Below are 16137 nucleotides of genomic sequence, written 5' to 3' on the forward strand. Positions count from 1 at the left end.
TGTGTGTGTGTGTGTGTGTGTGTGTGTGTGTGTGTGTGTGTGTGTGTTTAATGTTTATATAATCTGGAGGGGAGAAAAAGAATCCATGCCAGTAATTTTAAAATGAGAAAGAATCTAAAGAGGAATAGAGAAAAGAACCAGTTTAAAAGGATGTTGGCACAAATCAATAGCACGAGGCCCAAAGCAGCACCGAGGTGTAGGAAGAAATCTCCCAGTACTGGGTCTACAGAGGAGCCCAGCCCTCCGCCCGAACCAGAGGGCCAAGAGGCTTCACCGCTCTACGCTGCTTCCCGTGGCCGGCACCCGCCAACCTGCCCTCCTGTGGCTTTCCCGGGACGCCGAGCCGCGCGGGAACTAGGAGGAGGAGCGCAGCGCCGGAGCTCAGCTCGGCCCCGCGAGCTGGCTGACTGGCGGGCCGGCTCCACGCGGGGCACTGCGGGGGCAGGCGGCGAGAGAAGCCACCCCCGCGCCCGGCGCTCGGCCCCAGGCCAGCCGCCCCGCTCTGGCTCCATTGTCTAAGGTCCCCGTAGGCTCCCCTGCACCCTGGCGGTCCCGAGAGGGAGCCGCCCACAGACCCGGGGAGCGCGGGGCGAGCGGCCGCTGGCGCGGACCCCGGGGGCACACACTCTTTCCCTGCCGGAGGCTCGGCCTGGGCGCCTCCGCCCGGTGGAGCTCGTACCTTCCTCCGAGAGAGTGCATCTGCCTTCCTCGGGCCCGGCCGCTCCCTGAGGGAGACCGGCGCCGGGCACATTGGGTGGGTCTGGCGCTTTGCAGAGAGGGTCTAACCCGACTCGACCTGCGCCTAGGCGGGCGCATTTTGAGAGCGCCGCCTCTGGGGGCTGAGCGGCCAGTGCTGAGCCCGGACTGCGCCCCCGAGGCGGGCGGGCGCCTTGGCCGCAGAGGGCACCAGGCGTGGCAAGGCCCGGCGAGCGCGGCCCAGGGCCGGAAGGGTTGGTGCCCAGATGTCCCGGACTGGGAAAAAAAAAATATAGCCAGACCCCATTTTCCTTTCGAAAGCAAATCTCAGCTCGTGGCCAGGAAGCTTCACTAACAAGCAGGGCCTTAACTGTTGAGGCGTTGGGGTGTGGGGGGAGGGGACAGCAGCTATGACATTATTGGACGCTTGGTTTTCTTTGCCTTTTACCTTTCACCGCCATTTCTCCCGAGAGCCTTTGGCCTGGTTTTGGCTACTCTTGCTTTCCCCTTTTTCGATCATTCACTTCTTTGTCCCCGAATGCCTCTCCACCCCCTCCTCGGTGGGACAGAGCCTGCAGTGTGTCGCAGAAAGGAGAGACTCTACCTGGACTCTTTTTCGGGTTTTGTTATTCCCGGTACCCTGAACTGGCTTTTTTAAAAATGAAGAATGCTAAAAATGACATGTTAAAGTAGAGGAAAGGGAGAGTGCCTCCTCCTCAGAGTTTCTAAGGAATTGGATTAGGAGATAAATGTGCATTCTCACTTAGATTACCAGTACTGAATTCAGGGATTCCTCACATACAGGCTACGTCTTTAACATAGATGCTCAAGAAGGAAAACAGGCTTTTCTCAGAATCAGCACATCAGCTCTTGAATCATACTTCCATAGAGCTGGTCTTCTCAAACTTTAGAAGTGCTTATGCACCACACCAGGATTCTTGATTCGGATTCAGCAGGCCTGTATTTCTAATGAGCTCCCGGAAGACTCAGGTGCTCCTGGTACAGGCAGATGGCACTGAATAGTGAGGCTGGAGCTTTTGATGCCCCCATACTAGGCTAAGTGGAAAGCGGGAACATCTCTGTATTAGAGGCAAGAGTTTTGGTTCTAGTGCTGCTTTAGTGCTGCAGAGACCGGTAAAGATGCTCACATAAACACACACACACACACACACACACACACCCTGAAGTGGCTTATTGAGCTTGTGATTAAATAAGTTGTTTCAGTGCCTGCCTCGGCCTGGGTTATCAGGCTGCTTCTAAAATAGCTGTGCATTCCAAGAGAAAGGTGTTCACTGAGCCTTCTTAAGACATCCTCATTCTGATTGACTCCAAATCTACAAAACTGTAGGTTTTTGCTAGGAGGGATTCTGGTAAGGTTTTGAAATTGGGAACGTCTCCAACATGAACCAAGTGGGAGAACATGGTATGTGACTGTGGGAAGTCCCGGAAGATGAGGTGATCAAACAAGAAGAGCAAAAGGCAGGCCTTGTGTAAGCCTTCTCAGTCACTTTACTCACTCAGGAGCTATTTTTCAGGGGACTAAAGTGAAAGAAAGAAAAAAAAAAAAAAGTAGTTTCCAATGCAATGTTGAGAATAACCCTTGTATTACTGAGGCCTTCTTCTTTGGACATATTGTACAAAAATAATCTTGACTAGCTTTTCACACTATCTGTGAAAGAAGTCACAGAACCTGATTTATGTAAAGGGGAAAATCATGTATTAAAAAAACCCGAAACACTTGCACACAAGTTTAAATCAGGCAAAAGGAAAATTTCTACAAACTTCAACTCATATTTTAATTGTAAATGGTTAGCTGTTATAATCCCAACAATTAATACATATTACAAGTCCTATATAAAATATACCATCACTATATTTAAAAGAAGAAACCACAGGACAATCAAGAAATGCTCAGAATACCTTATTCCACCAAAAACAGAGACTGTGAAACATAGTGGGAATTTAAGCCACTTCCACTTTTAGTTTCTGGTAACTTTTCATTAGGCAACCAAGAACAGCCTAGAATTATTCAAATAGGAGAGTAATTTGGTTCACCACATTATTCATACTACTCTATCACAGGCTGAAGCTCAATTCTAAATCCCCAAGTAAATTCCCTCTTTAATGAAGCCTTAGAAACATTCTTACCATTTTTCACAAAGAGAGAGACAATTGAATCTTTGTCTCCATGCGTTTTGCACATTCTTTGGTGTACCCAGTATGGTGCTGTACCATGTGTGAGTACTTATGTACATCAGGTTAGAAACAGGTTGAGGGACGAGGTCATCTATGAAAACTGCCATTAGTCAAATTTTTGTCTTTATCAGAAAACTGGGTACTTCTAAGTTAATTTAAGAAAGATGAGAGAAAACAGTAACAAAATTACTGCTTATGTGCTCATGATATTCAATTCACATTATGGCTACGTTTCTCGTTTTGCTTTGAGGACACTGCACACCTTCTATGGCTGTTTCAGCTGGAAGTCTAGTGAAGTTTTGCAGCAGGCAATTCCCAGACAATCGCAACACTGTTGGTGGAATGTACTCTTTAAAAAAAAAAAAAAATCATCAAAGTCTAAATTTAAACTGCCTCCCTTTTCTCCTTATATGTACCCCTCTGAAATACTGAAAGTATAATCTGTTAACAAGATATTGAGTATTCAATATTAACTTGTGACAAGTATTTTTAATAAAATATGTCAACATTTTTCTGGGTTACTCACTAATGAGGTAGCCACTCTTTAATGGCAGTCATTTTACATTTGTGAAGTTTTGTTATCACACTGATGTTTTATGTGTTATCTTAAATTACAAAGGAAAACATATCTTTGTGTGAGATTTCCAGTGCACTGTCAAATGTTATTCTGTCAATTCCACCCAGTGCCAAAAAGACCTCAGGAGACATAGACTGTAAATGTATTTTATTTTGTAAGCAACAATCAAAATATATTTGTGTTACTGATTTCTTCAAATATTAAATGGGATCTTAACAAAATTTGTCCACTTTGATGTATTCTTACACAACTTTGGAATCTGCAAAGACCCTGACTAAAGAAACAGAAGTAATTGCACAACGGAGACTGAAGGTGTTACAGTGCTGCAAATGATGCCAGATGTCTTACATTTAACCAAATACACCTTCAGAGGTCCCTTGATTTTGAGCATTAGGAACAAGAGGACTATACACTGAAAGTATCACTAAGAGCTTTTTGCATTGCTTTATTTAAATACAACAGTATCCAACATAGCTGCTAAACACTGGACAATATTTGAAGTCATAAGTACATCCACATGTTCCTCCAAATGACGTTTGGGGTCCTAAAAGAAAAAAGGAATAAGGAAAGAAAAAGAAAAAAGAACCATATTACTGGTAGATGAATTATTTAGATTTTTTTTCAGTAGCTGATGAAATTGGTAAAGAAAGCCAAAACTAAATTTATATATATTTTACAATTTAACTTTCCCTATATATTGTTACATTTTCAGGATTTCTAAATCTGTTAAAATGTTAAGGAGCTGATAAAATAAAGACCGATTTACACAATCGATGTTATGACTCTGCAGCAGAAATGATAAAGAGTCACAAGGAATTCTATACAAATCCGAAATCATCTGATTTTTTTAAAAAAGCATAAGCATTTTATCTGTGTGTATAAGCCTGATTATGTGTGTATACTTTCTGCCATTCATATATACTGAATGTCTGAGGGGGTACTTTACTCAAAGCAGACATACCAAAAGGAAAGAGTTCAATGTGAATTCTCATCACTTCCTCTGTAATTTTAATTTAATTCCTATGTAATTTTAATATTTCAGGAACAGTGTTTTAAATGATTCAGGAAATATTCTTGGATCAAAAGTCACTGTTAGTAATTTAAAAATTTAAATACAATTTGGATCAATTCTAAAATGTTAAGGATATTTCGTGTAGCTATTTTGAAAAAATGTATCACAGAAAAGAATATAGGTACAATCCATTAATTTAAACCTGATCAAATCTGTATTTGAAACATCTGAGTTAAAAACAAGACTTAAAATTGCATTGTAATAAAGGAGGTTAAGTTTAAATGCTTAATATACATTTATGTTTAAGGCTGAGCTGATTGAAATATTTCAGCTAAATTTGAAAGCTTTGAAGTAAAGGATAGATACTGCACACAATAAAAAACTTTCAACTAAACCATTATTTTCTTATATGTATTTTGCTAAAATACCAAGACTCCTAACTTTAAACAAATGTTCACCACTGAAATTACTTCTTGGCTGTTCTTTTCTAAACTACAATTTCAATACGCTTGATTTCTTTAAAATACCCAGAGATACAACACGCTACAAATAATTTCAAATAACTAGACCACAACACTAAATTTTCTTTATTTCAGAAATAAGCCTTAGGACATTTTAGGTGACAGAGACTAAGAAAGACTGGCAGGAGAAAAAGATATTGGTCTGATTCCATCATAGGCAGTTTTGCTTTTGCCACAAAGGAGGCCAAACTAGTGAAGTACTATATTTTTAAAAAATGATTCTGATGATTATTAAACTTTGCCAATTATATATATTTTCAGTTTCACTTTTAATTTCTTTGCTGCTAACTGCTAAATAGAATCTACATCAAGAAACTATAGCATCAGAGTCATTTATTCAAAAAATAGTTACTGAATGCTAGGCTCCAAGTTGGTGATCTAATATTACATATTAGACTAAAATAAGTAGTGGGAAAAGACAACAAGGGTGACTGTATCACACAGGATGAGAGAATAAGATGAATTATACCTCATTTTCGGTTTTGGAGGGTTCTTCTTGTTAATGAAACTGTAATATTCAGAATGCAGTGAGATTTGACTTCACCAATTATGATACTTAAGTCAGACCTTTGCCCCTACTGCTCTATTGGAATAACTGGTTTTGCGGTGAATTGGTAACACACTTCCCTCAGTTATCTACATTACTTCTTGTGGCAGCTGGGTGATTCTTAGAGATTTCCCATCCAAGAATGGTCCTGGCCCAAACCTACATAGCTTGTGAGATGTGATGGGATCAGAGCATATGGTAGGATGGCTGAAAGCAAAGACAGCTTAGTGTCTTGCATCTGAAATATCAAGATTCTGCCAACATCAGCAATATGATAACCATGTTCCATGAAATGAAAAAATGTAATCAACATTCTTTAAAAAACAGTCTAATTAATCTGTAGATTCTTTTAATTGGTTGCTGTGTTCCCCCCAACCTTCAGAAAAATAGGAACTAAAATATATATTTCATCTTGGGAAAAGTGAAAGAGCAAATACTTAAAACCCTTTCCCTTCACTCAGTAGAATCCAACAGGGCTCTAAGCTTTCTCAGGAATATTACCTATATATTGAAGCCTACATATTGATAAACTATATCATTTTTAAAACTGTTACATATGAAATAAACCTATCATTCTATTATCTTCATGGACAATATTATTTCAAGTAAAAATAGTGCTTGGAAAATCAACTCAGGACACAAGTTTCCTACTTTATTTCTACAAAATTGTTTTCACTAAAGATAGTATCTCACAGGTATATTTGTGATTTACTTCTCTATAGATGGCAAAAAGAATCTGACATCAAATAATTCAGGGACCTTTAAAATTAGCATCACATTTACATGACAGAAGAAAAATGTACAGTGAACAGACAGGGAAAAAAAAATCACAGTGAACAGACAGGGAAAAAAAAATACTTTTAACTCTACAAGAGCATGTCATTATGTGAATGCATAACCTATTACAGTACACCTCACCTGCTTGCCAACATTCTTTATTGCCAGCTGTTCAGGTGTCATCTTATCTTCTTCTTCTACAGCCTGTGAATGAAACACAAAGGACAGAGTTTCAAATTCTAAATGTACTTTTCCCACTGCTGAATAATCATCAGATAATGATGATCATAATTTTCATTCACAGAACCTTTTATTCAAGTAATTTATTGCACAAAAAAGCAATTCTGCTAATCTTCAGAACAGCCTTCAGGGTAATAAAAACTATAACCACCATCATTTTGAAAACAGACTTAAGAAATTTGTAAAAGACATTGAAAATATCCAATTGGACCACCAAATGGAAGTGGTAACCATTTGAAAACTGTTACGGAATTATCTGAGGGATGGCCAAACTGGAGGATGGAAGACCCTAAGGGAGCTGCTTGTGGCACTGGGGTACTAACTACTCCCATTCTGTCTCCTTTTTCTTTTCCTACTTTCACTATGGCTCTCCCCCAACTTCCTATTATCTTTGTCACCTTTTTCTTGTCAACCAAACTGTGCATACCCAGTATCTAACTATCAGTAACACTTAGGATCAAAGGACCTGCTACTGACTTTTGATCCACAGTTAACAAATCATATAGTGTAATCCCTTAATACCTTCACATATTTAAATCTGTAAAAGTAATAGATGTACTCAGAAAAAATTTTCAGTTCTCCACATGAATGATCTTTAATAATCATGAAGAAATAGAGTAATCTGAAGTTTTCAACATCAAAAAATTACTTGAAATAAATGCCAAATCAAATAAAAATTAATTCAACCAAACCATATATACAAACCACTTTCTACTATTTTCAAAGCCAGCTACAAACTTTTATGTGTATGACCATAAATTTTCTAGCAGAATAATTTTGAAGTAATTACAACATTTAGATTAGCTACCAATATTGCCCTCTACCCTAATAATGCACCACTGTGTAACCTCTTTATTAAGAATTCTAAGTTTAAGCAACCTCCTTCGTAACAGTTTTGGGTATGGTACTGCCTGAAGCTAGGACTCTGCATCAGGTGAACTCCTGGTCTATGATTTATTCACAGCATTTGATAAATGGAAAATGAAGAAAATTTAAGTATCACCAATCTTAAGAAGTAATACCATAGCACTTAATATGGTTACAAAGGGGGTGAGAAAACAGGGGCAGAAAGCAGGAAACCAAAATCCCAGTGAGGGTTAGATTTGGATACTCTAAACTTAATCATCTCACAGCTGCCAAATTTCTTCATGTGTGAACAATGAACACGTAGGAAATGCAATCATCAGACATTTCCCATAAACTGGGAAGTTTGGCTGCATTTCACACCTTCTTAATAGTTTTGTAAACAGAGAACTTGAAAATGAGCAAAGATGGCAAGTATCTAATTTTATAAACGGACAAACTATCTGGAGAATTTTCCGCAGTAGAATCTGCCTAAAGAGAAAAGACAGTGAATAAGTATTGTATCTACTGATTATTACAGGATACTTATTTACAACACATCATTAGGAAATACATTTATGACTCATAAAACTAAAAAGGGGAAAATAAGTTAATAACACTCCAAATCTAGAATTCCCTAGACAGAGAATATATTCATTTTCAGAGTCAGATGTCACTCCTATTATTCGCAGCTAGTTAAAAAAAGTATCTTCTAACTGGAAAATTGCTTCTCCTACTATCTCAGTGTTTTACATATACAGAAACACTGGCAACGCATAAAAAGTCTGTCTTTCTAAATTACTTTTACAAATCATGACACTATACCTTACCAACCTGAAAACATATTAGATAAATGGAACAATTCACGTTAAGTCTGTACTCTATATCCATTCAGTGTTAGTTCTATGCACACGCCAACAATAGTACTTTACGGTACTGGAAGGAGGTAAGGGTTTTGGAATTTGGCTCAAAATACCAATCCATGTACAAAATAGTTATTATGGAGTATTTTGGAGTGTTGCAAATATCAAAGATGGCAGACATGCAAAGATGAAAGTAAAAAAGCACTTAAAGCATTGATCTTATTTGAAAGGTTAAACAGAATATAAAAAGCTCTAACTCAATTTAAAAAATCTTTTATATCATTTAACCACTTTACCAATTAGTTTTTCCATTTCCTATAATTAAAAGAGAGAGTTCACAAACTCTTTGAGAAGTGCAGATGGTAAAAAGTACTCCCAGCCATAGATGCCATCTGGAAAATGAGGAGCAGCTGTAGATTTAGGCATATACTAAGGTTGCAAACCCCCATGACAAAAGAGTAAGCACATCTCTTACATTCTGAGATAGACCAGATCATCACATTAAACCCCTAAATATTTTCTCCAGCTACCTAAGTTACCTTTATCTCATCTATCATCTGAGCAAGACCAGTTTGCCTTCATTCATAGCTCTTATCTGGCTAGTCACCAGGAAAAATTAAGAAATGGTAGCAGCAGAAACAAATGAAATTCAGGCACAGGCAGTGTCCTTACTAGGGGAACTTCTGTGTTTATGGCAACTTCTGTGATTTGGCATCAAATTTTGCTTTTGCATTCGTGCTCTTCGGTTTACTCAACCAACAAAAAAGCACTGAAAATGTTTGTGGCTATTCACACTAGAAACGTTTTTAACAGTTTATCAACAAAGACCCCCAGATGGCTATCCCATCATGCACGGTCTGCACAGTTCTAAGAAATTCCTGGAATTTGGTCTGTTGTGTTATCATAATCCCCTCAGATGTACCCCCCATCTTAAAGAGGCTTTTACTAAAGCCATTAACCTCATTATCTTTTTCCTGGTAAGAGTCAAATTTCTCAAATGGAAAATCTGTGTTTCAAATTCTACCATTTTATTTACCTTCTAACAAACATGGATTGGACCCTTAGCACTTCATGAGTACTCTTTTAAGGATCTCCACCTGGCAAATTCCAATGGACTCAGTTTACTTGAACTTTCTGAACACCTTTTCCAATACCCCTTTTCTCTTCTAATCCTTTAACCTCTGCTTTCATGACACCATGTCTCTTATTTCACTTTATATGTCATATCTATTCCATTCCTTGGGCTTCTTTTTTTCCCTTTGATATGTTTGCAGTGTTCACTCTCAACATGCCATGCTTCCATTTAAGCACATGCTTTGTAAAATCACCTATATGGTGTATTTTTTCACCATTAAACAATCTCTGCATAAACTGCTAGTGAATGTAATATAGGCATTTTAGTTCTTTCTTGATTTTCATAAAAAGTCAATGCATTGACTATATAACTGAAAATCACATTATGGGTTATGGGGATAGAGAATAAGTTTAAAGAAATGGCTTTTATAAAACATACTTGGGAAAGCAAAATTAACGAACATGAAACAATTAGAAAACTATATGAGAAAGTATTACAGGTGTGAATATGGAGAACAAAAAAGTGGGTTCCCTACAACCATTAGTAATTAAACATTAACATGTACATATTAATTTACTGAATCCTTAAAACATCCCAGTGAAGTAATCTACATTTTACATAAAGAAATTAGGCACTATCTCCTATATGTTAATTCCAGCAATACTTCTACTATAAATTTTTTTTCTAACTCTCCTTTTGAAAGTGCTTATAACGCTCTAGTACATTCTATGTATGTCCTCAACAGTAGAATTTTCCTCATTTTATACATTCAGTAAATAACTATTAAGTACTCACTATGAGTAAGACAGTTCTTGCTCTTCAAGAAGCTTGCATTTGGGTTTTACTTTACCTGCCTGTAAATCTCAAATTATAATGCAATATGAAATATACAAAAAAGGAGTGTGCCCAACTGATGGGGACAATATAGCCACACAGCCAATAAGCAATGAAACTGTGACTTAAATACAGTCTTATCTATCTCCAAAGACCTCAAAACAACATTCATGGCAATTCGGGAAATCATTACTTTTTAATGACACATCCTGAATAAAGCCAAACCCATGATTTATTAAGTGACCCAGAATACGTAAATTCCTTCTAAAAATATTATAAGGAATCCAATTTTAAAATATAATTATATAAAATAGAGATATAAAATAAACATCATGTGTGTGCCCATACAAGTGTGTGTATGTATAATAGAAACTGCAGTTTAGACTGTTGAAAAAACTTTCTATGGCAGAGTCTACTGCTAGTTGCCTACCTAATACACATCTTCTTTTATAATATAGCTCTAATTTTATTAAAGGCAGTAATGCTCACAGGTAAAAGACTATATAGCCTTTCTCAAAGCAAAGTATGTCCACGTGATTAAGTTCTGCCAATGAGATATAATCAGAAGTGCTGGGTGGGACTTATAGGAAGGATCCTGAACAGGAATTGATTTAGTTGAGAGGTCTCTCTCTTTTGCCCTTGCATTTCTTCCTGTTGCTTGGAACTCAGATGGGATGGCTAAAGCTTTAGCAATCACCATGAATCATGAGGAGATCTAAACGATGGAAGCCAATACAAGGAAAGTGGAGCAAAAGATGGAGATATCTGGGTATGTAAATGTAATAACTTCAAAGTTTCACATGGACTTGAACTGCAAGAGATGTACATTCCTATCCTCTTTAAGCCATTGCTACCTCAAGCTAACACAATAGATATAAATAACACCTGCTTAGTGCAAAAACTAAAAAGAATCCAGGATTTACATAAAGTATAAAATTCCCCTACCTTCCACCTGAGAGGTGACACTGTTAACAGCATAATACGTTGAGATGTATGCGAGACAGAGAGGTATCATTGAAAAATGGAGGGAAGGTAACATAGTAGGGACTTTTCATATTGTTACACAATTTCATTTTATACACATAACATCAAGTTTTAAATATTTCTCTAAGTTGGTACTTGTAGAATTTCATTCTTCATAATAAATCCTTAAAAGAGAACACGTTGGCTTAAAGAGTTATATGCACTTAAAATTTAAAGATAAAATGGGAGATGGCCTTCAAAAATGTCATATATCACTTTTTTATTTTCCTACTAGTGGCGCATTCTCCCAAACCATTTTTTTTAATTTGAAAAGAAAAAAAAATCTTATACTTTTAACTTTTTTCTTTGAATACTTAATAAGATTGAATTCTTTTTCATGTTTATATGCCATTCATCTTCAGTGAATTTTCCAGCTCTGTTGTCCAATTTATTATCCTTTCTTTATATTTTATAGGAATTCTTTGTCTGTTATGTACTTTTTGGATACTAGCCTTTTCTGTGTTATAGGTACAAATATTTTCTGCCAGTCTGACTCCTAATAAGCATTTAATAAATGTTATTTTTATTGCAGGTAAACTTTACTGTCAAGTTATCAAAATTTAAAAGCTCACTGATATTCTTACTAGCACTAAAGTAACCTTTGGGAAGCTTGACCACAGCTTTACAAATACTAAGTCTTACTTTTGGAAATGGGAATTTATTCACAATGTTTTTAGCATTTTTCAAAGAAGTCATATATACATATTTATGCATTTACATTTTTTATGGTAGTTATTCCTAAATACTTTGTAATTTTGGATGCTTCTGTAAACTGATTTGCCTTTTATTTTTATATATATATATATATATATATATATATAAATTTAAAATTTTTTTTTTTTTTTTTTTGTGGTACGCGGGCCTCTCACTGTTGTGGCCTCTCCTGTTGTGGAGCACAGGCTCCGGACGCGCAGGCTCAGCGGCCATGGCTCGTGGGCCCAGCCGCTCCACGGCATGTGGGATCTTCCCGGACTGGGGCATGAACCCGCGTCCCCTGCATCGGCAGGCGGACTCTCAACCACTGTGCCACCAGGGAAGCCCTGCCTTTTATATTTTTCAACTGGTTTCAGCCTATGTAACTGCAATGGCTACATAATTCTCAATCATAATAGTTCTAATAGTATTCTAGTTTAGTTTCATGTATTTCTATGCTTGATTGCAAACATATCCTATCATACTTAAATAATGATAATCTGGCCTGGTTTCCCAATATTTATATCTTATTTTGTTTTTCTTATCTTATTGCACTAGCACAAAACAAGACCTTCTTATTTAATACAGCTACTTTGATAAACCAAATGTAATCATATAATTACATATTTTGTATGTAATTACATAAAAGTTGCATCCAAACCTTCTTTCAGGTTCCTAAGTAGGCAGTTTTTCTACCTGAAAAGTAAACTGTCAGATCTCTGAATTTACAGGGCTACATGCTTGAAAACAAAGCAAACTTTTATGTGTCTATGCTATTCTTAAAAAAGTCTTTTACAATTCATTTTTTCACTGGCAGATTCATTTACAAATATCCAATCAAATGTTATCAATATTAAAATACTGATACATCTTGGCACGAATAAACTAGGAGATTTGGAATAAAAGAGTTGTGGGTGCTAAAGTTCAGTAACTAGAGAAATCAGTGACTAATAATCAAGCAGAACGTCTGCGTGGACTTCAGACTTGAAATCAAAAAGTTGGTACAAAGGAATTTAATTATTTTCTAACCTTCTTTCACTTTAGGAGCTAACTGGCACGTAACAGTAATTACCTTAGTTTAAAACACCAACCAATTAAAAAGAATACTATGAAGAACTGGTTGTATGGGCCTTTCTTTTTATATTTTAAGTGTTACTAAAAACTCCACCACATTCTCTTTCAATCACAGAGGGAATTACAGCCCCAAATTTGGACTCCTTCATATCACAGCTTATACATTGTTTTCACTTTATAACCAAACCTTACAAATTTTTGAGTACTTCAGAGATTTTTTAAAACTGTAAAATAGCAAAAACTTCTGTGGATGGGCAGCAGTAACCATAAATAGGTTATTTCCTGGCAGTAGTACCAATAAGAATTTACTTAAACTTGTAATGTTACAGAGAAATGAAAACCATTCCTACAGTCCACTGAATAATAACTTAAATTTCTTTAAAGGTTAATTTATAAAAGGTTAACTGTTTTAAATAGGATGAACTATTGTTTTCTCTTTAATCTCCACAGCATGAAAACATACACTAGAAAGATTAAATATATATATATATTTTCCCTACAATCTAGAAGCAATGGGAATTTCCAGCTGGAACACTACATATAAATCAGGGCATGCTCTTCAAAGCCAAACCTAATTCTGCTGGAATTTAGCTTGTATGGGCCCATCAACATTTTTTCAAAGCTCAATTCTCTCACTTGTTGTTGTTAACACTTGGCAAATCTTATACACCGTCCCTTGGTTAATATTTATTTTGTAAGATGTGTTTAATTTAAAAAGTAAAATATTACTTTTTTGGTGTGTGCCAACCAATATCAACTTTAACTGTCTCCAAAAGCTCTAGCCCCCACCATTAATTTTTAGTCCCACATAGTAAACTGCTTGTTTAAACTTTTTTTTTTTTTTTTGGCCGAGCCATGATTTGTGGGATCTTAGTACCCTGACCAGGGGTTGAACCTGCACCCTCGGCAGTGCAAGTGCAGAGTCCTAACCACTGGACCGCCAGGGAATTCCCTGCTTGTTTAATCTCTTTATCTTCTTTCTCAATCTTTCTACTTCTACTTAAATTGGAAATGTTAATGGTACCAACATACTTCTGGTCACCTAGGCAGGAGACATTTAACTCATCTTTGATTCCTTCTTCTTTTACTTTATCTATCCAACTGGCACCATGTTTTATTTTATTAGTCTATTGATACCTCCCTTCCCACTGCCACTATAGTAATTCACACACTTAGTACCTTTTGTTTGGGTAATAGCAAGCTCCTCCTAAATATAGAATCTCCATTTCAAATCTCCTCTTACAACACTCTTTCTTCTATAGCCTTGTCAAATTATGTTTCTAAAGTCAGGTTCTGGGTATACCATGCCCCTGATCAAAAATAACTCTATCATGATTCTCCAAACTCTGTTACTTGACTTCAGTAACTTTAAAAATCTTTATTCCCCACTATTCACCCTTTTATGTACACCCTTCTCATGTACTCTAGCCAAACACAGTTTCCTAAAGATGCCCTTGCTTTTCTGTCTCCTAGTCTTGCTCATGATGTTCAGTTGGCCTAGGGTAACATTCCTTTGTACGTCCAAATCTTATTCATGCTTTAAGGTCCAGTTCAAATGTTATTCTCTAAAGACATCATCCTGGGTCTGTACCAGCTGAAAGCAAAAGCCTTTGAACTTCTACAGGACTTCACATGGACTTCTCTATGGCAGTGTTCTCTAACTTCTAACTTGAATGAGTATACAAATCTCTTGGAAATCTTGTTAAAATGTTGATTCTGATTTAGCAGGTCAAACACCTGCATTTCTAACAAGATCCCAAGTGATACTGATGCAGCTGGTCTGTGGACAATCTGAATACTAAGGTGTTATCAAACACACGAATTTTGGTCAAGTACTCTGGTTATGAACTTTTCTTAATGCCCCTGTTTTCCTAAAAATGAAGGAAGGATCCCTGTTTTCCACTGCAAATTGTACAGAAGATATTTGATAAGTATCTGTAAGCATAACACTGTATAGTATGTATATGTTTTACAAATTGCAGGTTTTCAACCCATTAATAGGTTGCAAACTATATGTCGATGTATATAATATGTATGTATATAACTGAAACAGTATGAAATTGAGTCAAATGAGAAAGAAAATAGAATATAACCACTTGTAATAAGGGTAAATATTGCTTCATAAAACTTTTGTTGCAATATATATACACACATACATATACATTTGCAGGTACTGGGTCAAATGTAAAATCTATTCTTTATATGGGTTTTGGTCAAAAAAGTTGAAAAATACATGTTATGAGTTGAATCATGTCCCCCCTAAAAGGATACATTGAAGTCATAACCCTGGTTAGAGATTAGAGTTATGCTGCCACAAGCCAAGGAATGCCTGGGGACCAAGAGAAGCTAGAAAAAAAAAGAAGGATGCTCCCCACTAGAAGCTTCACAGGGGGCATGGCCCTATCAGTACCTTGATTTTGGACTTCTAGCTTCAGAATTGTGAGGGAATAAATTTGTTGTTTTAAGTCACCCATTATATGGTAGTTTGTGATTGCAATGCTAGGAAACTGATACAATACAGAAGATACATTTTAGTCTTGGTCAAGTATTCTCTTAATTTCAGAATTGTAAAAGAACATAAATCTATAAACAAAATGTTATCATGGCCACATATACTTTAGCATACAATAAATATTTTCAGGAGATTGTGAAAAATGTAACTTTTTTACATCCTCATATGAAGTGGTCTCCCTTTGCTACTCTTTACATCATCCTGTTTATTGTCTTCACAGCACTAATTACAATGTATTATGTTGTGTTTATTTGTTTACTTTCTGCTTCCCCTACCAGAAAATAAATTCCATGAGGATAGGTCTTATTTTTTTACCATATCCCCAGCACCTGGCACATAGCAGGTTTTCAATAAATACGTATTAAATGAAAAACAGAGAAGTTCATAAAATAAGTTATATGTTATCAAGTATTAAATGCTGTTGTTGTTCACATCTCCTTGTTCCTCCTTCCCTTCCAAGAAAAAGTCCTCTGAATAATGAAGAGATTTCAATTGTAAAGCTATTTACAACAGGGGTTGGCAAACTATAAGCCACGGGTCAAATCTAGCCAACTGCCTGTTTTAGTAAATAATGTTTTACTAGGACATAGCCTCACTCATCCCTTTACGTAGTGTCTGTGGCTACTTTTACACTATAACAGCAGGGTTGAGTAG

At 36.6% G+C, this 16137-nt stretch overlaps 1 protein-coding gene across 1 annotated transcript in view; it reads right to left on the reverse strand.

Moving 5' to 3' along the window:
• Positions 1-3599: 3599 nt before the first annotated feature.
• The window catches only part of PSMD14 (proteasome 26S subunit, non-ATPase 14), a 93039-nt gene continuing 80501 nt past the window's right edge, over positions 3600-16137 (reverse strand). Inside the window, exons 11-12 of the mRNA XM_027130022.1 lie at positions 6468-6530; positions 3600-4013 (exon numbers count right to left, since the gene is read on the reverse strand). Of these exons, the coding sequence (XP_026985823.1) occupies positions 3915-4013; positions 6468-6530 (162 nt within the window). The 3' untranslated portion in view covers positions 3600-3914. The remainder of the gene's footprint in view (positions 4014-6467; positions 6531-16137) is intronic.

Source organism: Aethalodelphis obliquidens, unplaced genomic scaffold, assembly GCF_003676395.1.
Source record: "Aethalodelphis obliquidens isolate GAN/ISIS:26980383/991018 unplaced genomic scaffold, ASM367639v1 scaffold2, whole genome shotgun sequence".
NCBI lineage: Eukaryota > Metazoa > Chordata > Mammalia > Artiodactyla > Delphinidae > Aethalodelphis > Aethalodelphis obliquidens.